Source organism: Bos grunniens, chromosome 9 (genome assembly GCF_055505025.1).
Source record: "Bos grunniens cultivar Pamir isolate PY7600 chromosome 9, Bosgru_T2T1.0, whole genome shotgun sequence".
In the NCBI taxonomy this organism is placed as follows: domain Eukaryota; kingdom Metazoa; phylum Chordata; class Mammalia; order Artiodactyla; family Bovidae; genus Bos; species Bos grunniens.
Genome location: NC_141173.1, coordinates 98,482,840 through 98,508,455, shown reverse-complemented (window position 1 = coordinate 98,508,455; position 25,616 = coordinate 98,482,840). Strand labels below are relative to the sequence as shown.

The 25,616-nt window shown below is 40.9% G+C and overlaps 1 protein-coding gene across 49 annotated transcripts in view; it reads left to right on the top strand.

The window, feature by feature from the left end:
* The window catches only part of PRKN (parkin RBR E3 ubiquitin protein ligase), a 1,227,412-nt gene that overhangs the window by 649,439 nt on the left and 552,357 nt on the right, over positions 1–25,616 (top strand). Inside the window, exon 9 of one of the 49 annotated variants that reach the window (XM_086318652.1) lies at positions 1,065–24,476. The exons of the other annotated variants lie outside the window; for them this stretch is intronic. Coding sequence (XP_086174778.1) covers positions 1,065–1,101 — 37 coding nt within the window. The 3' untranslated portion in view covers positions 1,102–24,476. Of the gene's footprint in view, positions 1–1,064; positions 24,477–25,616 lie in introns of those variants that run through there. 49 annotated transcript variants of the gene reach the window in all.

Below are 25,616 nucleotides of genomic sequence, written 5' to 3'. Positions count from 1 at the left end.
CCGTTCTTCACTATCTCCCAGGATTTGCTCAAACTCATGTCCATTGAGTCATTGATGCCATCTCTTCCTCTGCTGTGCTCTTCTCCTGCCCTCAATCTTCTCAGCATCAGGGTCTTATCCACTGAATCCCCTCGTTGGCCAAAGTTTAGAACTTCAGTTTCAGCATCAGTCCTTCCAATGCATATTCACTGTTGATTTCCTTTAGGATTAACTGGTTTGATCTCCTTGCTGTCCAAGGGACTCTCAAGAGTCTTCTTCAACACTACAGTTCAAAAGCATCAGTTCTTTGGCGCTCAGACTTCTTTATGGTCCAACTCTCACATCTGTACACAACCGCCAGATAAACCATAGCCTTGACTAGGCGGACTTTTGTTAGCAAAGTGATGTCTCTGCTTTTTAATATGCTATCTAGTTTTCTCATAGCTTTACTTCCAAGGAGCAAGCATCTTTTAATATCATGGCTACAGTCACAACTGCAGTAATTTTGGAGCCCATGAAAATAAAGTCTCTCACTGTTTCCACTTTTTCCTCATCATGCCATCCTACAAAAGTTGTTACTCAGTGGAGACAGACGTGACCTACTGTCTCATAAGATCAGTGGGAGGTCAACATGGAAGGGTGGTGGTCACTTATCCCTAAAAGAGAGAAACACTTTTGACGTCACAGAACCACGTGGGCTGACCCAGATGGGGAGTAAAGGAAATTGGAGTTTGACCTCAATAAAGAGAAAGAACACAGTATGAGAAAAGAATTTAGGCACCACTTGAAAAGGCCTTATATATCCTCCGAGGAGTGGTGATTTCATCACTGAGTCACGAGGGCATCTATGGAGTTTAAGTTAGGAGATGAAATGGCCAGTTTTATGTTTTAAGAAGGCTATTCTGATGGCTGTGGCTAGGCGTGTGGGGAGCAGGACTTCTCCATTGCACAGGTTACACTCTACACAGATGCACCCAGCTGAAAACATTCATCCCAAACTGTGTTCCCCAAGCAGTCTGAAGTTTCCATCAAGTCCTCTCCAACCATGACCTCTCCTCTCTACTCTCTTCCCTTCCGTCTCTCAGCCTCCTGGGTGGAATTAGAGAGCTGCACTTCTGTTGACATCCTGGGGCAAGTTTCCAAGGAATTTGATGTGACTTTGTAATATTACAGAAGAACATATACAGATAATTGCAGGCTGATATGATGAATGTGAAGTAACTGTCAGAAAGATCTGAGCTGAAATGTCAGCCCTACCGTGAAAGCCTCACACAGACGTGTATTTACTGACGAGCACCCAGGCACACGTCATATCTCCTCTCCTAACGCAGTCCTTCTCTGCGCTCCAGACACACGCAGACTTAATTGCACTCCCAGGCATGGACCAAAGCCTTCTGTGCCTCAGGGCCTTTGCACATCCCATTGCTAGAAGAACCGTAGGTGACTCTTCGTGCAGTTGACTCCCAGCCAGCGCTCAGGTCTCTGCTTGCACTTCCCTTGCACAGAGAAGACCACCGAGTCCTAATGCCTACACCCTGCCACCAGACGCCTCACCTTCCTCCTTCCTCTTCCTCCGCGTATCATAATATGATTCATATTCTACATTCTTTTATGGCACCATGGAGCTGCAGTCCGTTGCTTTCAGTAGATTTGAACTATGTCCCTCATGTTCACACTTGTACTGCAGCGCTTAACAAGAGTGAGTAGAAGGAAGGAGGAATTTAATGAATATCTCCTGAATGAATGAATGAACCCAGAATGAAGATCAAAAATAGTTGGTAAGAGCTGTTATTGAAACTACATCCTGTGATGTATGGTAGGAGAACAGAAAATAGATATTCTCAGCCCAAAATATGCTCTAAGAGGCTGGCAGAGGAGAGCATGCCTCCAGTTTGATTTCAAGCTCCAATTTGAGCAGAAGGTGTATGTGGTGTATATTAGATATTGCTGAGTGTGTGAGTAAAAGTTAAATATTTGTAAATCAGAGTCCATCTCAAAAATGTACTAAGGCAGCTCATTTAAAAAGTCTAGCTGTATGACACAGGGAACCCAAAGCTGGTGCTCTGACAACCTAGAGGGGTGGGATGGGGAGGGATGTGAGAGGGAGTTTAAAGAGGGAGGAAATATATGTATACCTATGGCTGAATCACATTATTGTAACGTAATTATCCTCCAATTAAAAATAAAAAGTTAAAAAATAAAAACGAAGTCTATGTTGAATCATCTTTTGGTGTGACAAGTACCCTTTGAAAGTTAAATAACCATGCTATATAACTCGCTGTTTCACCAAAAGTGAACTTTCTTTTCATTTTGTAAGTCCACTGTAGTGGCCAGTTTAACATATGAATATAATGTCTGCTTCCATGGAGAGCATCTGAGTATTAGAGCATTTTATTAGTGTCCCATGCACGTCTTTTCTCCAAAGCTGGTTCTAGGAAATAAGGATGGACAACTCCAGTGCTCGTCACCATGGGCCTCCAGGCCCAGACAGGTGTGACAGCAAGGTGTGAGTTGGTCGGGCACACTGCTGCTCTGCCCATCGAGATCTCAGGGGCAGTCACCTCAAAGGATTACATCACACACCCTGATGGAGACCATTTGAAACCACAGAATCCCAGGACCCTGTAATAAGAGTGGCCATTACTAGGAAAAGGCTTCAGCTACATTGCAAGTTTGATTCACAACGTGGGGGGCCAGACCCCCAAATAAAAATAGATTCCACAGTTTTGAACTCATACAACATTTTTATGGTATATATTTCTAAGTGAATAGAGTAAGAATTCACACTTCCCTCCGTTAAGCCCACAAGAGGAAATTATTTTAACTGTTTTCTGAATGTTTCCACACTTTTAAATCTAGGATTAAATGAAGTATTAAATTTGTATATATGCAATTTATATATTTTCACGTAGAATCCTATATATAAATATTTATATTCACATTCATATGTATATGTATATACATGTATGAGTGCATGCAGGTACAGATGTACATTCAGATGTATGCATGTGTACATGTATGCATGTTCATAAATACAAGTAAGTTCACACAGGCAGGATCACTCAGAAATGAGATCATACATACATAGCATTCAACAATTTGAATTTTTTCCTTCTTTCACAGCACGTTTTTTTACACTTAATATAACAATATATCATGGACAGCCTTTAAAGCTAGGACCCATTGACATACCTCACTCTTTATCAAGGCTGTAGAATATTCCATTGTACTGTAATTTTTTTAAACTTTGCTCTATTTGTGAACATTAAGATCGCTTGCTTTTTTTTCTTCTCCAAACAACAGTGTACATGTGCATTTACAAGACTTGCAAGCATTTCTCAAAAACAGATAACTAGGAATAGATTTTCTAAGCCGTAGAACTAAGTTCTAGCATCAATCTGAACAGACTGGTGTGAGTTTTGGTGACTCTTAGAAGGGGCAGATGGAGTTCAAATCTGCCAGCGGACTCAGAGTAACTCACTATGTGGATGCCTTATCATTGTCACTATTAATGCCCTGAAATGTATACGTTTTCAGATACTGTAGGATCAAGACAGGTTTAGATCTGTTCCTTTAGTACTGAACATGTGTGTGTGTGTGTGTGTGTGTCTGTCTGTCTGTCTGTGTGTGTATTTATTCTCATCTCTTTATGATTCTAGACTGAGATATAATTTTGCCTAATAAGCCACTTTGGTAAATAGATTAAAAACGGCTCTGTAGGACACTTGATAAACAAGATCCCTCATTTCTACACTTCAAGAGTGTTCCATTTATGCTAAGCTGCTATCTCTTATTGAGATTATTTAGAAGTCTCTGAGCTAGACAAAAATCCCTACTTGTATATTAAGGAAAAAAGAAAAAACTTGTGCATGGGATGTCTGGGCATCTTTGCTTACTCAAGCTATGTGATCTATCCTTGAGTAGACTACAATGCAAGGCTTTAATGATAACTCAGTTTTCTTCTCCCCATGCTAGAAAAAGCGAAAAAAAATTTAATTTCTGTATTCAAGTAATAGGATACCCATTATGTTTGATTTTTATTTGAAAAACATCTTCTGATTGGACCTCTAACAGCTGGGACTTCCTCTCCCCATTTCAGCTTCTTATCCAATATTTTAAAAAGTTATTTACATTCAGTAGGCTTTAAAGTCAATCTTGATATTTTCCACTGTTATGATTCTCAACTTGAAATGGATTACACTGACAATACAGACAAACTTAATCTTCTTCATATATAACTTGAGGATAAAAGGTCAAAAAGGGAGCACGTTTCTCTCCTCTCCTACAGATAAAAATGCAAATAACTGATTTCCTTTGAAGTTTGTAAATACAGCATGTATTCTATATTCTTTATAGCATTAAATAAATAGGTCACCGCAATCCAGCAAAAGTTAACTAATTAAAGTCTCTGCCAGGCTGAGAAAAGGGTTATTTTCATCTAACATTAGCTTCTTAGCTATGATGAAATCAATCTTGTGACACCTTGGTTTTTGCTTTATAAGGATCCAATTCTTAGAGTGGCTACTTTGGAGACACTCTTCTTATATTCAGACAGTTCAGTGATATCTTACGAGACTCGGCCCCAAGTTTTACTGTCCTTGGGACTGAGAAAGAGATTCAGTCTACACTGATAAAAGCGTCACAATCAAAGGGAAATGACAGTGTGAGTTGTAGGAAGCATAGCAGAGGAAGGCAGAGAGAAGTCAGACCAAACTCTGGTGAGTCTGTGATCCCCCAAGAAGGAGGCAGAGTGGAAAGGAAATGAGACTAGAGTGAAGAGAAAGACAGCAGCTGCTCTGTATTCAGCATCTAGAATGTGCCCGGCCTTGCAGGGAGGTGGGGTGGGAGATCTGGAACCCACATAGTCCTGCTGGGTATCCTGGTAAATCCTCCCCCAACACTTTGTTAACTTCTCTGATGCCTTAAGCCTCCAGCTGCAGAGCTTTGTCTTCCCTGATGGCTCAGAAGGTAAAGAATCTGCCTGCAGTGCTGGAGACCAGGGTTGGATCCCGGGGTCGTGAAGATCCCCTGGAGAAGGGAATGCTACCCACTCTAGTATTCTTGTCTGGGAAATCCCATGGACAAAAGAGCCTATAGGGGCTCGCAAAGAGCTGGCAACAACTGGGCAACCAAACGACAGGGATGGGATCTTGGTGTTATATCACATAGAGATTATGGATAGTATGAAACAAGATTACAGAAGGTGTTGCAGAGTCCCAATAATACGGCTTTCATTTCAGTGCAGTCTGAGAAATTTGGCTTGTTTCAACTTTTACCTACTGAAAAATTCTTTAAAGGTGGAAAATGGTCATTTGTGAAATGACATGAAATTATTATATTCTTCAAAATATACTACCCAGATATAACTTGGCATATCTAAAATCAACTTATTCATTTGTGCATTTGCAGAGTCAAAACTGAATAAAAATAGAATACATGACAAATAATGTCATTTTCCTCCTCTACAAGCACAATGTTTAGCACAAAATATGTCAATAGGATTTGTTGAATGATAACAAATAGAGTTTTGTGTCTTTTTCTAATTTGATCGAATCATCGTCTACCTCCTGCCACCTTCATAAAGGAGACAAGATATTGGCAGGAGAATTGTAATATATCTAAAATAGGCTGACGGACAGCAGATTTAATGGAAAATCTTCCAAGTTCACTATTGAGGTTAATAAGCATAAAATACCTTAAAACTAAAGTACTTTTTAGCTTAAGAAGGCATTAAAATGAAAAGTTTGATGGCCTTTTAGCTGACTCTAGAGGTAAGTAGCATTCCTGTGGTAAAAAGTACCATTTGCAACTGAGATAAGAATAAAGAGTTTTTGTCTTGCCTGAATATATTGTAGGAAAAAAAAAATCCTTGCTAATCATTATCCTTGCAAATGTCTAATTTAAATTTTGCCTCAAAATGCCTATCTGTAGGTACTCCAGCTATTTTATGTGTGTATATAAAAGATATATGCTGTATTTTTTATTACTGATATTCAATATAAATTTATTTGTCCTTATTTGAAATTGTGATTTCCACCTTAAAGTTTCCAAATAAATGATATCAACCATCTTTTCTCATTTACTTTGTTTTATGAAGGTGTTCCTATTTCTTGATCAAATCTCTTGAGTTTTTCCATTTTGAGTACTACAATGAGATCAATTTGCAATTCCAATGTATTGCACTATATTTGAATTGGAACAAAAGGAAGCATCTCAGAACAAAAGCTTGTTGAATGGAGTAATTTTAAATGCCTTTGGTTCAGATGAATTTTTTAGTAGAAGCAGCAGGAAAATGCTCTACCTTTCCCCAGAGATCCCTACTGTTCACCAGTGAGGAAAAATAATCTGTAATTTTAAGGACTGCAAATATGTTCCAGTAATTTTGATAGCTCCAGGGTCATATTTCAAATTGTCTGTAATTTATAAGCATATATCTTTGTTTTCTTCTCTATAAACACTAGCCCTCTCTTATGCTTTACTTAAAATATTATAAACAAAATGTTTACTAAAAACTTAGACCAAAAGTAAAATGCCTGCTGGTTTGTTCCATTAATAATAATTTCTATCTTGTCCTAAACTTGTACACTTATCTATATTTCCATGCCCTTTCTTCCACATCTCATCTCTTCATTAGGCCCTCTATCAATGTCTATATACAGTTAATTCTGTCCTTTCAGCAATAATACTGTGTGGTGAAACAGAGTATTATGGATGAGTTGTGTGACCTGCAAAGGGAGAATCTAATATAGCTGGGAAAAAAGAACACTGTTATCTAGCAATGCCTCTGAGAGGTAACTGTGCAGAAACTGAGCCTTTGTGAGTCTTGCATTTCAACTGCATGGATGCAGAAAGCAGGAATTTATCTCCTTTCCTGCCACATGTAACACAGACATTCTAATTTCTGAAAAGGCACTTTCTGGCTCTTCTTTCTAAGATTCTGGAATGACAATTAATTAAGTTAATGAATTTATTACACTTCTGTAAAGTATCTGAAACAAAGGAGCATAGGAACTATAAATCACTTAGGCATCAGAGAAAGAAAAAGCATATTATCTGTTATCAAAAGCCTAGGTATTATTTAGGCTTTATGTTCTCTTGTTCTAAAACTTTCAGTCAATTAATTTAATGTTATTATATTAATGAAGGGTATTTAGAATGCATTCAAACTTAAGAAATCATCAACTTAAAATAATCGTATATGTGTACCTCATGGTAATCACAAACTAAAACTCTGTAATAAATACATACATAAAAAAATGAAGGACTCTAAACATAGCAATTACTTACTATAGCCAGAACTGACTCATTGGAAAAGACCCTGATGCTGGGATGGATCAGAGGCAGGAGAAGGGGACGACAGAGGATGAGATGGTTGGATGGCATCACTGACTTGATGGACATGAGTTTGAGCAAACTCCGGGAGTTGGTGATGGACAGGAAAGCCTGGCATGCTGCAGTCCATGGGGTTGCAAAGAGTTGGACACGACTGACCAACTGAACCGAAAACATAGCAATAAAAATAGTCAACAAATCACAACAGAAGAGCACTAAAGATTAACACAAGAACAAAATGAGGTACAATCCCCAAAGGATTAACACAATGACAATAAATACATACCTATCAATAATTATGTTAAATGTAAATGGACTAAATGATCCAACCAAAAGACACAGAGCAGCAAAATGGATTAAAACAAGCAAACGAAATGCCAAGCCCACAAGAGACTCAGTTCAAATCTAAAGACACACACAATCTACAAGGGAAAAGACAGAAGAAGGTGTTCTATGAAAATATACACAAAAATAAAGATGGCATGTCATACTTGAAGAAGATAATAAGACGTTAAAGATTATTACAAGAGAAAAAGGACATTACATAAGATAAAGGGATCGATTCACCTAGAAGACATGACAATTGTAAATATACATGCTCCCAACATAGACACACATAAACACATAAAGCGAATACAATAATAATTGGGGACTTTCACAACTGCTTACAAAAACAAACAGATTATCCAGAAAGAAAAACAATAAGGAAACACTGGCCTTAAACAACACGTTGTGTTAGATGAGGTTAATAGTGAAGTTGCTCAATCGTATCTGATTCTTTGTGACCCCATGGACTGTAGCCTACCAGGCTCCTCAGTCCATGAAATTTTCCAGGCAAGAGTACTGGAGTGGGTTGCTGTTTCCTTCTCCAGGGGATCTTCCCAATCCAGGGATCGAACCCGGGTCTCCCACACTGCAGACAGACGCCTTATCGTCTGAGCCACCAGGGAATGCTGCTGCTGCTGCTAAGTCGCTTCAGTCGTGTCCGACTCTGTGCGACCCCATAGACTACAGCCCACCAGGCTCCCCCGTCCCTGGGATTCTCCAGGCAAGAACACTGGAGTGGGTTGCCATTTCCTTCTCCAATGCATGAAAGTGAAAAGTGAAAGTGAAGTCGCTCAGTCGTGTCCGACTCCCGGCGACCCCATGGACTGCAACCTACCAGGCTCCTCCGTCCATGGGATTTTCCAAGAAAGAGTACTGGAGTGGGGTGCGCAGGGAATAGATGAGGTTAATAGATACATATATTATTCCATCCAAAAGCAGCAGAATACACAGCTTTTTAAATACACGTGCGACATTCTCCAGAATAGATCACATGAAAGTGCAGGTCGCTCAGGCATGTCCAACGCTTTGCGACCCCATGAGCTGTACAGTCCATGGGATTCTCCAGGCCAGAATACTGCAGGGGGTACCTTTTCCTTCCCCAGGGGATCTTCCTAACTCAGGGCTCGAACCCAGGTCTCCCACATTGCAAGCGGATTCTTTACCAGCTGAGCCACAAGGGAAGCCCAGGAATACTGGAATGGGTAGCCTATCTCTACTCCAGCAGATCTTCCTGACCCAGGAATCAAACAGGGGTCTCCTGCATTGCAGGGGGATTCTTTACCAACTGAGCTATCAAGGACATGCTGGGCTGCAAAATAAATCTCAGAAATTTAAGAGTATAGAAACAATATTAAGTATCAATAATAATATTAAGTATCTCAACACCATGAGACTAGAAATCTGCAACACAACCAAAGGTACAAAAAAAAAATACAAACGTGATTACTAAGCAATATGCTCCTAAGCAGCCAGTTAGTCACTAAAGAAATCAAAGAGGAAATTTTAAAAATACCTGGAGACAAGAGTCACAGCAAAAGTAGTTCTCAAGAAAATTGTATAGCAAGACAAGCCTACCTCAGGAAACAAAATCTCAAACAGTCTGAACTTCTACCTAAAGGAACTAGAGAAAGAAAAACAAACAAAACCCAAAGTTATTAGAGAAAAAGTCATAAAGATCAGAGCAGAAATAAATAGAGACAAAAAATGTAAAATATCAATGAAAATAAGAATTGGTTCTTTGAAAAGATAAACAAAACTGAAAACCCTTTAGCTAGATTGATCAAGGAAAAAAGAGAAATGTCAAAAACAAATAAAATCAGAAACCAAAAAGGAAAAGTTGCAACTGACACCACAAAATGCAAAGCATCACAAGAAATACAATCACATGCCAATAAAATGGACAACCTGAAAGAAATATGTTGCTAGAATCATGTAAGCTCCTAAGACTAAATCAGGAAGAAATACAAAATGTAATCAAACCAATTACCAGTAATGATATTAGTCAATAATTTACAAACTCCCAATGAACAAAATCCAGAACAAGAAGAATTCACAGGCGAAGTCTACCAAACATTTAAAGAAAAAATTAACACCTATCCATCTCAAACTATTTTTAAATATTGAAGAGGAGCTATTTGTACGAGGCCAGCATTATGCACACACCAAAAACAAAGATATCACAAGAAAAGAACCGGAAAAAAAAAAAAAAAGAAAAATATCACTGATGGACATAGATGGAAAAATCCTCAATAAAATATTAGCAAACCAAATTCAACTATACATTAAGAGGATCATACATCATGATCAAGTGGGCTTTATCCAGTGATGCAAAGTTGTTTCAATATTTGCAAATCAGTCAGTGTGATATACCACATTTACAGATTGAAGAATAACTAAAGTGTGATCATCTCAATAAATGCAGAAATGGTTTTGATAAAATTCAGCATTCATGTATGACAAAAACTCTCAACAAAGTGGAGATATAGGAAACATACCTCAACATGTGAAAGTCGCTCACTTGTGTCTGACCCTTTGCGACCCCATGGACTATACCATTTATGGAAATCTCCAGGCCTGAATAATGGAGTGGGTTGCCATTCCCTTCTCGAAGGGATCTTCCCACCCCAGGGGTCGAACCCAGGTCTCCTGCATTGCAGGTGGATTCTTCACCAGCTGAGCTACCAGGGAAGTCCATACCTCAACATAATAAAAGTCAATTATGAGAAACCTACAGTTAACATCATACTCAATGGCGAGAAGCAAAAAGCATTTCCTCTAAGATTAGGAACAAAACAAAGATGCCCAATCTTGAAACTCTTGCTCAATATAGTATTGGAAGTCCTAGCTACAGCAACCAGAAAAGAAAAACCAGTAAAAGGAATCCAAATTGGAAAAGAAGAAGTAAAACTGTCTCTATTTGCAGATAGAATGATACCATGATAACACGATGCTATTTGTAGAAAATCCTACAGGCATCTCTAAAAGCTATTAGAAAGTAATAATTAGATTCAGGCCCAGCTGGGGCAACGGGGGCGAAGGTGCCCTCCTGGAGGGGAGGGGGCCAGGTCAGGGGAGTGGGAGCCGGGGCGGGAGGACCTAGGCGAAGCCCGGGGCCCAAGGGCCGGAGCAGGGCCCCTTCCTGGGGGAGTTTCCTGCCGTGGCCGCCTCCCCACCTCTCCCCACCCCTCTCCGGGCTGCTCCTTGTATGGTCTGCATAGATTTTTTGGGGAAAAAAAAAATCGGTAAAACTGCAGTATACAAAATTAACATATAGAAACCTGTTGTCTTTCCTCACAAAAATACATCAAACTTTTAGAAAGATAATTTAAGGAAACAATTCCATTTAATTGCATCAAAAATAATGAAATACTTAGGAATAAATCTAACCAAGATGACGTTAGTAGAAAGACCTGTACTCAGGAAACTATAAGACCCTGATAAAGGAAAGAGAGGATGACACAATCAAGTGGAAAGATACACTGTACTCATTGATTGGAAGAATTAAAATTGTTAAAATGGCCATACTATCTAAGGCCATTCATAGATTCATTGCTATCAAAGTACCAATGGCATTTCCACAGAATTAGAGCAAATAATTCTAAAATTTGTATGTAAACACAAAAGACCTTAAATACCCAAAACAATTCGTGAGACAGAACAAAGTTCCTTGATATCATGCTTTCAAACTACATTGCAAAGCTACCGCCAACAAAACAGTATGGTACTGACACAAAAAGATACGCATTTATCAATGGAATCAAATACAGAGCCCAGAAATACACCCACACTTTATGGCCAGTTAATCTATGACAAAGAAGGCAACAATACAATGAAGGAAATACCTCTTCATATAATTGTAATGGGAATCCTGGACTGCTACATGCAAAACAGAAAACTGGACCATTTGCACTTCATGTACAAAAATAAACTAAAATTGGACTAAAAATTTTGAAGACCTGAAATCATGAAACTCCTGGGAGAAAAATATTCTTTGACATTGGTCTTAGCAATATTTATTTTTTTAGATATACCTCCTCAGGCAGGGGAAACAAATTCAAAAATAAACAAATAGGATTACCTCAGAATAAAAAGCTTTTGTGCAACAAAAGAAACTACCAACAAAATGAAATAGGCTGTTTACTAAATAGGAGGGGATATTTGCAAATGATATTTCTGATAAAGGGTTAATATCCAAAATATACAAAGAAATCATAAAATTCAAATTTATAAAAAATAAACAATCTGATTAAAAAATGGGCATAGCAACCTGAATAGACATTTTTCCAAAGAAGACATACAAATGGCAAACAGGTCCATGTAAAGATGCTCAAAGTCATTCATCATCAGAGCAATGCAAATCACATGCACAGTAAGATATCATCTGATACCTGTCAGAATGGCTATTGTCCAAACAACGACAAGTAACACGTTTTTGTAAGAATGTATACCTGTGGCGGATTCATTTCGATATTTGGCAAGACTAATACAATTATGTAAAGTTTAAAAATAAAATAAAATAAAATAAAAAAAAAGAGAATGTGGAATAAAGCGAACCTTCAAACACTGTTGGAGGGAACGCAAATTGGAAGAACCATGACGGAAAACAGTATGGAGCTTCCTCAAAAAATTAAAAACAGAACTACCATACAGTCCAGCTATTCCACTTCTGAGTACTTTTTAAAAGAAACAAAAACACTGATTCCAAAGCATACGTTCACCCCTGTATTCATTGCAGCATTATTTACAATAGCCAAGATATAGAAGAAACCGAAGGGCCTATAGTTAGATGAATGGATAAAAGATGTGGTATATACATGTGCAGCCTGACAGGCAACAGTCCATGGGGTTGGAAAAGAATCAGATACAACTCAGTGACTAAAACAACAACTATATATATGTATATACACACACACACACATATATAAAATATTAAAAAGAATTAAGTCTTGCCATTTGTGACAACGTGGATGGACCTAGAGGGCATTATGCTATGTGAAAAAGTCCAAGACAGATACTATGTGAGTTCACTTAGATGGAATCTAAAAGACAAAACAAATGAAAAAACCTGCAAAGCAAAAAAATCATGGATACCGAGAACAAACAGATGGTCGCCAGAGGGAGGGTTGTAGGGGTATGAGTGACATAAGTAATGGAGATTATTAGGTGCACGCTTCCAGGTACAAAGTAAATGAGTTACAGGGATGAAAACTAAGATCATGGCACCTGGTCCCATCATTTCATGGGAAATAGATGAGGAAACAGTGTCAGACTTTATTTTTCTGGGCTCCAAAATCACTGCTGATGGTGACTGCAGCCATGAAATTAAAAGACGCTTACTCCTTGGAAGGAAAGTTATGACCAATCTAGATAGCATATTCAAAAGCAGAGACATTACTTTGCCAACAAAGGTCCGTCTAGTCAAGGCTATGGTTTTTCCTGTATGGATGTGAGAGTTGGACTGTGAAGAGGGCTGAGCGCCGAAGAATTGATGCTTTTGAACTGTGGTGTTGGAGAAGACTCTTGAGAGTCCCTTGGACTGCAAGGAGATCCAACCAGTCCATTCTGAAGATCAGCCCTGGGATTACTTTGGAGGGAATGATGCTAAAGCTGAAACTCCAGGACTTGGCCACCTCACCCGAAGAGTTGACTCACTGGAAAAGACTCTGATGCTGGGAGGGATTGGGGGCAGGAGGAGAAGGGGACGACAGAGGATGAAATGGCTGAATGGCATCACTGACTCAATGGACGTGAGTCTGAGTGAACTCCGGGAGTTTGTGATGGACAGGGAGGCCTGGCGTGCTGCGATTAATGGGGTCGCAAGGAGTCGGACATGACTGAGCAACTGAACTGAACTGAAGAGGGATGAAATGTATAGCGTGGGAAATACCAATAATATTATAACAAGCTATTTTTGGTGGCAAAGATGGGCAAAAGTTAAAAACTTTCATTTACAAGGTAAATAAGTATCAAGGATATAATGTACATGATTAATTAACACTGTTGTATGTTATATATGAAAGTTGTTTTGTAAAAAAGAATCCTTGAAATCCTGACTCAGTCTACTGATACATCTGAAATTTGTCTAAGCTGTCAGCGGAGAAAACTATACCCAAGCGTGATTTGAAACCTCAGTTGTAGTTGAGGATACCTGGTATAGTCCTATTCCAAAGAGCTCTGAGATTCTACTTCGTTGAAGAAACATGCTATGCTCCATACCATGCAGCAGGCCTTTGGAAGGCTTCAGAGTGAGATCAAATTCTCTGTAGATTACAAAGACCTGGCAGCTATCTTTACTGTAACTAATACTATCAAAATGGAAGCGAATGAAATTCTCTACTCTCAATGAGTTTGTATGTGTGTTTTCCTGATAGTGGGAACATATTACAGACAGACAGGGTTTTGTGAAATCTCCAGGGACTTTCCATAAAGCATACAATTTCTGAAATACTTCTATTTGCCCGTAAAACCATAATGTAGGGGCTGAATTTTTCCTCAAATCTGACAGTCCCTTTCATGTGACTGTTTATATAATAATACATTAAACAGATTTATTTCCAGCATCTATTTCTAAAAGAAAAGAGTAAACTTTGGTGTTTTTCTCCCAAAACAGGAGTTTGGGGGAAACCTCAGAAATAGTTTTAGACATAAAAATACCCTAAGATTTTTACTTTTTTTTTTTTTTTTTTAAATATTTGATGTCCAGTTTGGAGAATATAAAATTTAAAAAAAAATTGTTAGAGGAGATATCGTTACCAAGTTAAGATAGGATTATGAATGTGTGAGAAAAGGTCGGTCTTAGCAAAGTAACAACATGTTATTTAAAATACAAACAGCAGACAAGGCAGTTGTAAAGAATCTGAGCTCATAAGTGTTGAAATTTTTTTTTTCTGTCTTAAATAATCAAAGACATAATAAATTCATTCTAAAGCACAGAAAATTATTTTAGTATCTGCTAAGTAGGGTCATTAGACCAACTATAGCCCTCCAGGCTTCTCTGTCCATGGGATTCTCCAGGCAAGAATACTGGAGTGGGTTGCCATGCCCTCCTCCAGGGGATCTTCTCAACCCAGGGATGGCACCCAAGTCTCTCATGCCCCCTGCATTGGCAGCATGTTCTTTACCACTTTGCCACCTTGGCTGCCAGTTGTATCCATGCTGTCACATGTATCAGAACTTCTTTTTATGGTTCAAATACGCATACACACACAAACCCAGAAACACACACCACATTTTGTTTATCCATTCCTCTGGTGACAGATCTTTGAGTTATTTAAACCTTTGGCTATTATGAATAGTGTTGTTATGAACAATTGTGTACGATGTGTATTTCAGTCCTCAGTTTTACTTCTTTGGAGTAGATAGGAGTGGAATTGCTGAATCATATGGCAATCCGCCTGCATTGCAGGAGACCCCGGTTCCGTTCCTGGGTCAGGAAGATGCCCTGGAGAAGGGATAGGCTACCCACTCCAGTGTTCTTGGACTTTCCTTGTGGCTCAGCTGGTGAAGAATCCACCTGCAATGTGGGAGACCTGGGTTCGATCCCTGGGTTGGGAAGATCCCCTGGGGAAGGAACGGCTACCCACTCCAGTATTCTGGCCTGGAGACTTCCATGAACTGTATAGTCCATGGGGTCGCAAAGAGTCAGACATGACTGAGCACGTCCTTCTCCATTCTCTCTCTCTCCATGGCAATTCTGTGTTTCGCTTTTTGAAGAACTTGAGCCCATTCCTCACGATGCATCCAGGGTGAGTTTTTAAGAAATACCGAAGTCCCCGTCTCAACTCTAAAGGCTTGGGGGTGGTGGGAAGCTTTGAAAATCAGCAGGGTCCAGTGTGCCCCTGGGGAAGCATGTGACCTTTATCAAGTTTCTTAACTGCATTTGGAGCCTTCATTTATTCGTCTGGTAAAGCTGAAATAACACCCTCCTCTGCAGACTGCTTGTTAGAATTCCAGGAAATAGTACATAAGGAACACTTCCTGTTTAACACACAGTGTACCTTTTCCCCCATTTTCATATATATTAGCTTTTTCCCGCACAAAATATGGAAAGCTTTAATTTTCTGCCTACTAGTCATTCTAGGACAGGTCAGCTTTAGAATTGACTGTTTTCATATGTCAGAGCCTTATATATCAAAATATGAATTATTGTCTTTACAAAGGAGGCGTGAAAGATGGGAGCGCCTGTCTCACAGACTCGGTTTGTTTGCTTCTGCTGGAAGATTCCCAGGCTTTGATCCTGTGTGAATTCTTTGTAGTGCCTCAGAGCTTATCTGAACGTCTGATGTGGAAAGACAGTTATATTAGCTCGTAGCACTCATTGGACTTAGAGTGAGTCCAAAGAAACTTGGTATGTTTCAATTTAAAGTTGGTTCTTTCACGCGCACCCAGGATGAAAACGGAAGTGCAGCCGGACCTAAAGCTCACCGACTAGTGTGCTCCGCAGTTTGCAGACAGCACGAGATGAGCGCTGAGGGCAGCCTGGAGAGGGGTCGCATGGCCCTGGGGAGGGGCCGAGAAAAGGGCTTCGTGTGCTGCGGACTCAGTGCGGCAGCAGCCCGGACAGGGCCTGCCTTGGGCACTCAGTGGGTGCTCATGCACTGCTTCTTCCCTGAAACGCGCGGGGAGATTCTGGGAGTCGGTGGTGAGCAAAGCCAAAGGACTTCCCTACCCTCCTGGAGGAGAAGTCGCATGGGGAGATAGACCTCAATCCAACGCCACGAGGGGAAGGTCGAGTGAAAAGCGTGAGGCGTGCACGCAGCTACAAGGACGTATAACGGGGAAATCCCCGTGGTCTTGCTCCGCACAGTCTTCCGTCTGTGAGCACAGGTCTGTTTTAGGATCACTTCACAGCCTGCGGTTGTCTTTCTAGCCAATATCTCCTCACAGGCCCGTAAGAGGAAATGGCAGCTCTTGCGACCCTGCAGCGTTAACTCACTCATGTTCTTACCGTGGATTGTAAATCTGGAGAGGACACCTGAAGTTTGTCAATAACTTTAATCATGTTCTTAATGCGTGTTATTGCAAGTCGAACTAGACTAATGACATAGAAAATAACTCTTCTTTAGATACAAATTTGGATATATATAGGAGTTTCTAATGTAGGGCTTTCCTGGTGGCTCAGATGGGAAAGAATCAGCCTGCAATGCAGGAGACCTGGGTTCAATCCCTGAGTTGCAAAGATCCCCTGAAGGAAGGCATGGCAACTCACTCCAGTAATCTTGCCTGGAGAATCCCCATGGACAGGGGAGCCTGGTGGGCTAGAGTCCATGGGGTCACAAAGAGTCGGACATGACAGCGGCTAAGCACAGCACAGGAGTTTCTAAAAAGATTTTTAAACATTTCTCTAAAGTCAAAGACATGCTTTTCTATTTGAATTTTAGAGGTATAATCTTATATTAGCCCATCGTGTAAAGTCTTATATATTTGAGTTTTGCAGAATACACATTTACAATTTTACCATGTAAGTGGGGACTTCCCTGCTGGCTCAGTGGTAAAAAAGAATCTGCCTGCAAATGCAGGAGACCTGGGTTCAATCCCTGAGTCAGGAAGATCTGCTGGAGAAGGAAATGGCAACCTGCTCCGGCTTTCTTGCCTGGAAATCCCGTGGACAGAGGAGCCTGATGGACTACAATCCATGGGGTTGCCAGAGTCAGACAAGACATGACCGAGAGACTCAACTAGCACCAACACTACCTAACCTTTATATAGTCTTCATGTAAGGACAAATTTGAACACCTTTCATTCTCAAACCCAGATTTGTATCATGTGACGTTAGTCATTCATTAGAGCCTTGATATGTTTTCCCCAGAAGTCATTAGGGAAAAACAAAAGGGTATTTTCCCCAGTGACCCTTGACCTCAAGAGTGATGCCTCGTAAATTCTACGCATGTTCTTGAACTGCCAGAGGCTGAGTTTGAGTCCCGTTTGTCGGAGCGCCCCATGGCAGTATTTGAAAGACTGATTTTCCCCTTCTACTCACATGGCACTATCACAGTTTACACTTTCACTGACTTCTTGCTATTTTATTTGAGTACTAAGTGGATTGTCTCAACTTCCTGCCTGTTCAGTTTGTTTAAAAAACAAATCTAACATTGAATTTAGTGCTGAGGAAACGGTGAGAAACTGACTGCTCAGAAGAATTAATTTCCTCAAGGTTTTTTTTTAGCAGCTTGAAAATCAGCACACAAAGTTTCACACTGCATGCAAATAACTTTCCCTGGGCATTAGGTATTTCTGAGGCCCTGAGGCATGACTTAACCTATCCGGACTTTCCCTGAAAAATCAATTGCCAACCTCGTCTGGAAAAAAATTATTTTGTACATTAGGTTGTGAAATTCATTCTGAATTCTGAATTACTGGTCTTCATTCATTGATTCAAAAAGTATTTATTAAACCCTACCGTGTGCCAGGCACTTTGCTAAGTACTAGGCTTATAAAGTTAAATAAGTTAGACTTAGTCTCTATCACAAAGGCTTCAAATGCAGTCTAGAAATAAGTTGGGTGTCTGCATGCAATGTGAGGAATGATAGACATCATTCTTGCACACCATGGCAGAACTGCCAGGTTAGTTCAGTTCAGTCGCTCAGCCGTGTCTGACTCTTTGCGACCCTATGGACTGCAGCGTGCCAGGCTCCTCTGACCATCACCAATTTCCGGAGCTTGCTCAGACTCATGTCCATGATGCCATCCAACCGTCTCATCCTCTGTCGCCCCCCTCTCCTCCTGCCTTCAGTCTTTCCCTGCATCAGGGTCTTTTCCAGTGAGTCAGCTCTCCACATCAGGTGGCCAGAGTGTGACAGAACTGTGGACAACATCTGAACAGACTCTGCATGCGGGAACTGGAGGGGAGGACATGTTGGTGGGGTAGGAAAGGCTTTTCTTTTTAGAACCACAGACTAAATGCGAATGGCAGAAGCAGGGAATAACTAGAAAAAAAGATGAAAAATAAAGGTTTGGGAGGCAGTTGGTGTGCTGCCAGTTTCCCCTTCCTTTGACAACAGAGGGCTTTATTAGGGTCTCTCTTGTTTGAATCCTGAGTGGCAACGAAATGTTAATAATGCATTACTTGCCTTATTGTAGGTAACTGTTAATTTCCTGGGCTTTTTAAACATGAATCTGAATTAGATGTGGGATTTCTTATTGCTTATGAGAAACTCAGTCAACGTTTCTCAGATTTAACCATTTGAGGCTGACATCTGCCTTGTAGCATCCTGAAAGCCCACTTTCTCTGCTGCTGCTAAGTCGCTTCAGTCGTGTCCAACTCTGTGCGACCCCATAGACGGCAGCCCACCAGGCTTCCCCATCCCTGGGATTCTCCAGCAAAAACACTGGAGTGGGTTGCCATTTCCTTCTCCAATGCATGAAAGTGAAAAGTGAAAGTGAAGTCGCTCAGTTGTGTCCGACTCTTCACGACCCCACGGACTGCAGCCTACCAGACTCCTCCAGCCATGGGATTTTCCAGGCAAGAGTACTGGAGTGGGGTGCCATTGCCTTCTCGGGACACAAACACTAAATCCATGTAATTAATCAAATACAAACCAACCCCTAATTAAACCCCTAATTGAAATGCTGTTCCACAAGAAGTGGTGCAAAGGGCCTTATCTCCGTGTTCATTTCAGCTGTCAGCCTATCACGCACTACTTGTGTTCCTTCTAAGAATTAATCGTGGGTCAGATGATGATGTTTCATGAAGCTTCTAGCAGATTTTCTGTTCAATAAATGCTGCCCTGCAGCTGTAGGCCATGTTCATGATGCTTTTCCTCAATGGATGAAGGAGATCACATTAACGATTAAAAACTTGTGCATAGGTACTTCTCTGGTAGTTCAGTGTTTAAGGCTTCGCCTTCCTATACATGGCGTGCATGTTCGAGCCCTTGTCATGGAGCTGCTGCTGCTGCTGCTAAGTCGCTTCAGTCATGTCCGACTCTCTGCGACCCCATAGACGGCAGCCCACCAGGCTCCCCCGTCCCTGGGATTCTCCAGGCAAGAACACTGGAGTGGGTTGCCATTTTCTTCTCCAATGCACGGAAGTGAAAAGTGAAAGTGAAGCCGTCCAGTCGTCTCCAACTCTTAGCGACCCCATGGACTGCAGCCTACCAGGCTCCTCCATCCTTGGGATTTTCCAGGAAAGAGTACTGGAGTGGGGTGCCATCGCCTGCGTCGTGGAGCTAAGTTCCCCCAAACAAACAAACAAAAACAAAAATTTGCACTTGCCACCCTTGCTATGGAAGGAAGAGAATCTCATCTTTCAACCCTTGCTTTGCGTCACCATCACTCCTTACAAAGCTGCTGAAATGCTGGCGCTATTCTTGAATCAAGTTGTCCGGTTCCAGGGAAAATGTCTCTGGCACTTACCAGTCTCAGCATTTGCTGAGTGAGGTCATTGGAATGGCTAATACATACCATTGACTGGCCAACTGAGGATCTGACTGCCCCCTTTAAATTATAGGCCCTGTACCCGGAGCACTTGTGAAGACTTGTCAGTGGTTTGGGAACATGACTGTGCACAGTGGTCTGATCATAGAAAGGAATCCCTGAAGCCTTTCACCATAACAGCATGTGTGTGTGCTCAGCTGTGTCTGACTCTCTGTGACCCCCATAGACTGTAGCCCACCAGGCTTCTCTGTCCATGGGATTTTCCAGGCAAGCATACTGGAGTGGGTTGCCGTGCCCTCCTCCAGGGGATCTTCAGGGATTGAACCCACATCTCCTGCCATTGGCAGGTGGATTTTTTTTTTTTTTTTTTAACCACTGAATCATCTGGGAAGCAAGCTATATTCTTCATTCTCTGAAGGAAAGTCTCAGGATACCCTCTCCAGGAGAAAAACAATGCCATTATTAACGCGTAATCATGACAGAGTTATTTATTTATTTTTAACGTAACCTGTTTTTTTGTTTTTTTTTTATTGTGAACATGTACAAGACTTCACAAATCTTGTTTATGCCTTGATGCATTTTGATAGCTTTACTGGAGTATAATTTACAAATCGTGCCAATCACCCAGTGTCAGTGTAGGGCTAGACGGTAAATCTGCAGCAGTCTGCAGGCAGCCTCACGCCCGGTTTTAGAATGCTTCCTTCTGTCAGCCGCAAAAGCTTCCTCCTGCGTATTTCAGACATCCCCACTCCCACCCCAAGCTCCAGGCAGTCAGTGATTTCTTCTGTGCTTGTAGAGCTTTGCCTTTCTAGGCATTTCATATGAATGGAATCATGTAGTATGTAATCTTTTGTCTGGTTGATTTCCCTCAGCATAATTATTTTGAGATTTTTTCAGAGGTGTTGCATAGCATGTATTTCCTTTTCCTTTCTTTCTTTCTTTTTTTTTTCTTCTGCTGCACCACCCAGCTGATGTTAGTTTCCCAACCAGGGATTGAACCTGGATCCATGGCACCGAAAGCCTGAGACTTATCCATGGGACCACGAGGGAAACCCCTATGTCTGTCTTCACGGGGAGCAAAACTCCACTAAATGAATGGGACCCATTGGGTTTATCTACTCACCGGTTGATGGACATTTGTGTTGCTTCCATTTGAGATTATTATGAGTTGAGCTGCGGGCATTTGTATGCAAGTGTTTGTGCAGATAAATGATTTCACTTCTCTCTGTTAGATACCCTGGAGAGGAATCACTGGGTCCTGTGGTAATGTGTGTTGAACGTCTTTTTAAAATTCCTTAAATGTTTTCACTGTGTAACATTTAACATCCATCAGACAGGAGAGGTTCCAGTTTCTCCATATTCTCATCAATACTTCATATTCTCAATTTCTTTCATCCCAGTCATTCTAGTGGGTGTGTAGTGAGCTCTTGCCTGGGTGCTTGGTTGCTTCAGTCGTGTCCGACTCTGTGCAACCCTATGGACTGTAGCCCGCCAGGCTCCTCTGTCCATGAGGATTTTCCAGGCAAGAAAACTGGAGTGGGTTGCCATGCCCTCCTCCAGGGGACCTTCCTGAGCCAGGGATCGAAGCCGCTCATCTTCTGCATCACAGGAGGATTTTTTACTGCTGAGCCACTCAAGCGCAGTGGTCTCTTATGGTTTTACTTCTGTTTTATCTAATTACTCATCCTATTAAGCATCTTTTTCATGTGCTTATTATCCAGTCATACATGCTTTTTTAGTAAAATAGCTTTTCAAATATTTTGCCTAATTATGGCATTTTTTAAATCACACAATGCATTTTTGTGATTTTTGCTAAAACATTTGCTGTGAATGTTTGCTGTGTACATAGACGTTGAGATGCCCTTAGAATTCACCCCGCAGAGCTTTGAAAGCATTTTATGCGATACGAAAATGGTGCACCAGGGTCATGTCACTTAAGAGATATTTGTATAAAATGCAGTATGTTTGTTTCATAGCTAATGAGATGCTAAATCTAACCTTTGGCCCCCAAATCATAATTTTTCTCCCATTTGGTTCTCTGTTTTGTTATGTATTTGTTGATAATTCATGGTTAAAAAGGCATAAAAGCCATCTGCCTCACAAGGGGCTGAGCTGTGTCTTCTCTGCAGTCTTTCCATGAGTAACTATTTATTGTTAATTATGATTGAAACAGTAACTCTTTAACAAAGCACGAGTAACTTCGATTAATCAGCTGCTTTCCAGGCAGATATACTTCCTGGGATCCCTAGGGTTTTCATCATCAAACTGTAGTAACGATGCTGCTTCGCACAGCGCTGTTGTTTCCGTGGTAAATATGTGCATCCATTACCCAGGAGCCCAGGTCGTGATGTGCTGTTGTTTTGCTTTATTCTTTATTATGTTAGGAATCCTCCGCAGTAGGGGGCTGCCGTCTACTCCAGGGTCACCTTGGGACTTGTCGTATGGAAGTCTAAATGAATTCTTTGTTACTGTAAATTACAAACAGAACAACAGCAGCCTGCTTCCACACTTATAAATATGTATGTCCTTCCCACCAATGAAATTATGGTGAAGGATAGATCCAAGTGAATTAGCGCCTGTCAAGGAAATTTGATAGGTCATCCTGTGCTGGAATGTTCTCCTCAGTGTGACATAAGCATCAAACCCTGCATCTCGCGTTCCTTCAGCCATTGTGGTTAACAGGAGTTCAAATGTGAAAACGAACCGCCTGACACATTACTTCTGTGCAGTGGGAGGCAAATTGAAAACTAAATGTTTACAATCAAAGTGAGTTTGATTGTATTCAGACTCTGAGTATTGCTTAGTATTTGTAGCTACTGTACACTTAGGCCATTGTGTCCAAGTGTTGTAAAATCTGTTGCTATGAATCTCTTAGATTTTCATAAAAACTTTCTGAAGCCGCCTGTCCTAAAAATCTATTCACTTGGCCATATAGTTTTCCCAGCCTTATTGACGGTTAAGAAATCATCATAACCTATTGTTTTCCCACCTCAAAATACTAAGAAACTATCAAATAAAAATCTCATGACTACCACAGTTATTAATCTCCAAATGTTTTTTAAATTTTATGGAATTTGAAAGAGAAAATCCAAAACATATGGCGTAAATTTGAAGTAGAAATGAGACAATTAAAAATAAAGAACATAAGCTAATGTTCATATAATTGGTTTAATACAGAAAAGAAAGATAAAGTTGAAATTTAAAGGAATAAATAGAAAGGAAAATAGTGAGGAAGAGGGAATGGATAGTAAATAAGGGGCCAATGTGACTAAGGAAAGAGCAGATACCATTAGAACTCAAACTATTGCAGTAGGCTGATAGCTCCTTTCTTCTCGGCTTCATCCTGCATCCTTCTCATGACATCTTTTTCAAACTTCAAATATAATCTTATCAGCTGTTCATGATAGCATTTTTCCACCTAGAAGCTTTACATTTTATTTACTGTTTGTTTTTGTTTTGTTTTGTTTTGTTTTTCCAATTTGGCTGCAGCCCTCAGTTACTGAGGGACAGAGAGCCGGGCTGCTGCAGTGAGATGCTGCTGAGCTCCTGAACAGCAGGGCAGCTGCTGGCAGAGTGCACTGCGTTCCTGCAGAGTGACACTGCCCTTCAGACTCCTCCCCACTGTCCGCGTGCCATCGTATGCGGATTTTCCTGTCTCATAAATAGCCCCATCTCCTTGATTCGCTCCTGAGTTTTCTCGCAATCTCCCATTTCTCTATAATCCTTTCAGAGAACGCTTTGGCTCTCTGGAACCTAAAACACCCAAATAGCCTTCAGTTTTCTTCCTGAAAAATTCCCAGACATTCATACATAGTACAGCCTACAGATGTTATAAAAATGTTAGTGTTCTCAACACCTTTTGTGACATTTAGTTGTTCTCAGTTCCAACTGGGTGTATCCATTCTTTTCCTTTTTTTTTTTTTGCCTTTTATCTTTCTAACCAAATGGAATAGTGTTTTGTTTTGTTTTCAGCAAATGTACAGCTATTTTCTTTGTTAGTGGATATAGTTGGAAATAAATTTTATGTGTGGTTGTTAGTCATAACTCAGGTTCCACATCTTTGATCATCCTTCCAATTTGCACTGTGGGTTCATGCTCATTTGTTATTCAATCTAAAGTGACTGTCTCTTTCTGTCTCTTGATAGCTATTTTTGAGCCACAACACTGATTCTATTTGGACATTTCCCAGTTAGTAATTCACATATATCAACATGTTTTCGAAATTAAGGATGCTGAATGAAACTATCACAGCAATCATGCATGTCTGCATCCGCACCTCCCTGCTAGATCCGCAAGCCGATCTGCATGCCTGTTTGACACATGCCTGGCGTGGGGAATGAAAATGTTCCAGTTCCACACGATTTTCAAGGTCTGCTTGCCTCCAACCATGTTTTAGATTTGGTCTGTCACACACGCCTAACAGAGATCATTCATTTCTCACATTTACAAGTGAAGACACAAAAGATATTAAGAAACACTTTGATATAAAGGCTTGTGTTTTTTCATGAGAAAATTAAAAATCTTTTTAGGTTTTCAGGCCCTTAAAAATACATCAGAGCAAGCGTATCTAAGTGAAGCTTTGAGTGGGTGTGATTCTGTTTGAACATCAAATAATAAGATATTTTCCCACAAAACAACTTTCTAATTCAGGAAAACTCATTTGTTAAGTTAAGGAACCTGCCAGCCAAAGCAGGAGACGTAAGAGATTCGGGTTTAATCCCTGGGTCAGGAAGACCCTTGGAGCACAGCACCCCACTCGTCTTCTTGCCTAGAGAATCCCATGGAAAGAGGAGCCTGGTGGGCTACAATCCATAGAGTCACACAGAGTCGGACACTACTGAAGTGTCTTAGCAGGCATGTACAGTTGTTAACGAAGGGCTTCCCAGGTGACGCTAGTGGTAAAGAATCCTCCTGCCAATGCAGGAGACACAGGAGACCTGGGTTCAATCACTGGGTAAGGAAGGCCCTCTAGAGAAGGAAATGGCAGCCCACTCCAGTATTCTTGCTTGGAGAATCCCACGGGCAGAGGAGCCTGGTGGGCTACACAGTTCATGAGACCTCAGAGAGTCGGACACAGCTGAGCAACTAAGCACAAAAACTGTTAAGGACACCTATCCATTTCCTCCCATCTGAATGCAGAATCTGAATGCAGAGGCTCAGAATGCCAAGGGTTCCTTAAATGCTTCTCCACAACCTCACCGCTCCCGAGGCAGGTTGTTATTGGTGAGCCTGGGGCCAGGGTGAGTACAGCATGCCTTGTCAGCTGGTTAGCGGAACCTGTGGTCACTCATCCACATCTTGGCATTGACCCCCATTGATACCCCCATTGGGGTAATGTGCTTTTCTTACTATCCCAGAAAAAAAAACTGCTTTTCTTTCTATCCCAGAAACCCTACTAGAGTGGGTTGCCATTTCCTTCTCTAGAGGATCTTCCTTGCCCAGCGATTGAAACCAGGTCTCCTGTGTCTCCTGCATTGACAGGCGGATTCTTTACCACTAGCATCACCTGGGAAGCCCTTCATTAACAATTGTGCGAGCCTGCTAAGTTGCTTCTGTAGTGTCCAACCCTGGGATAGTAAGATAAAATCTGGGATAGTAAGCAC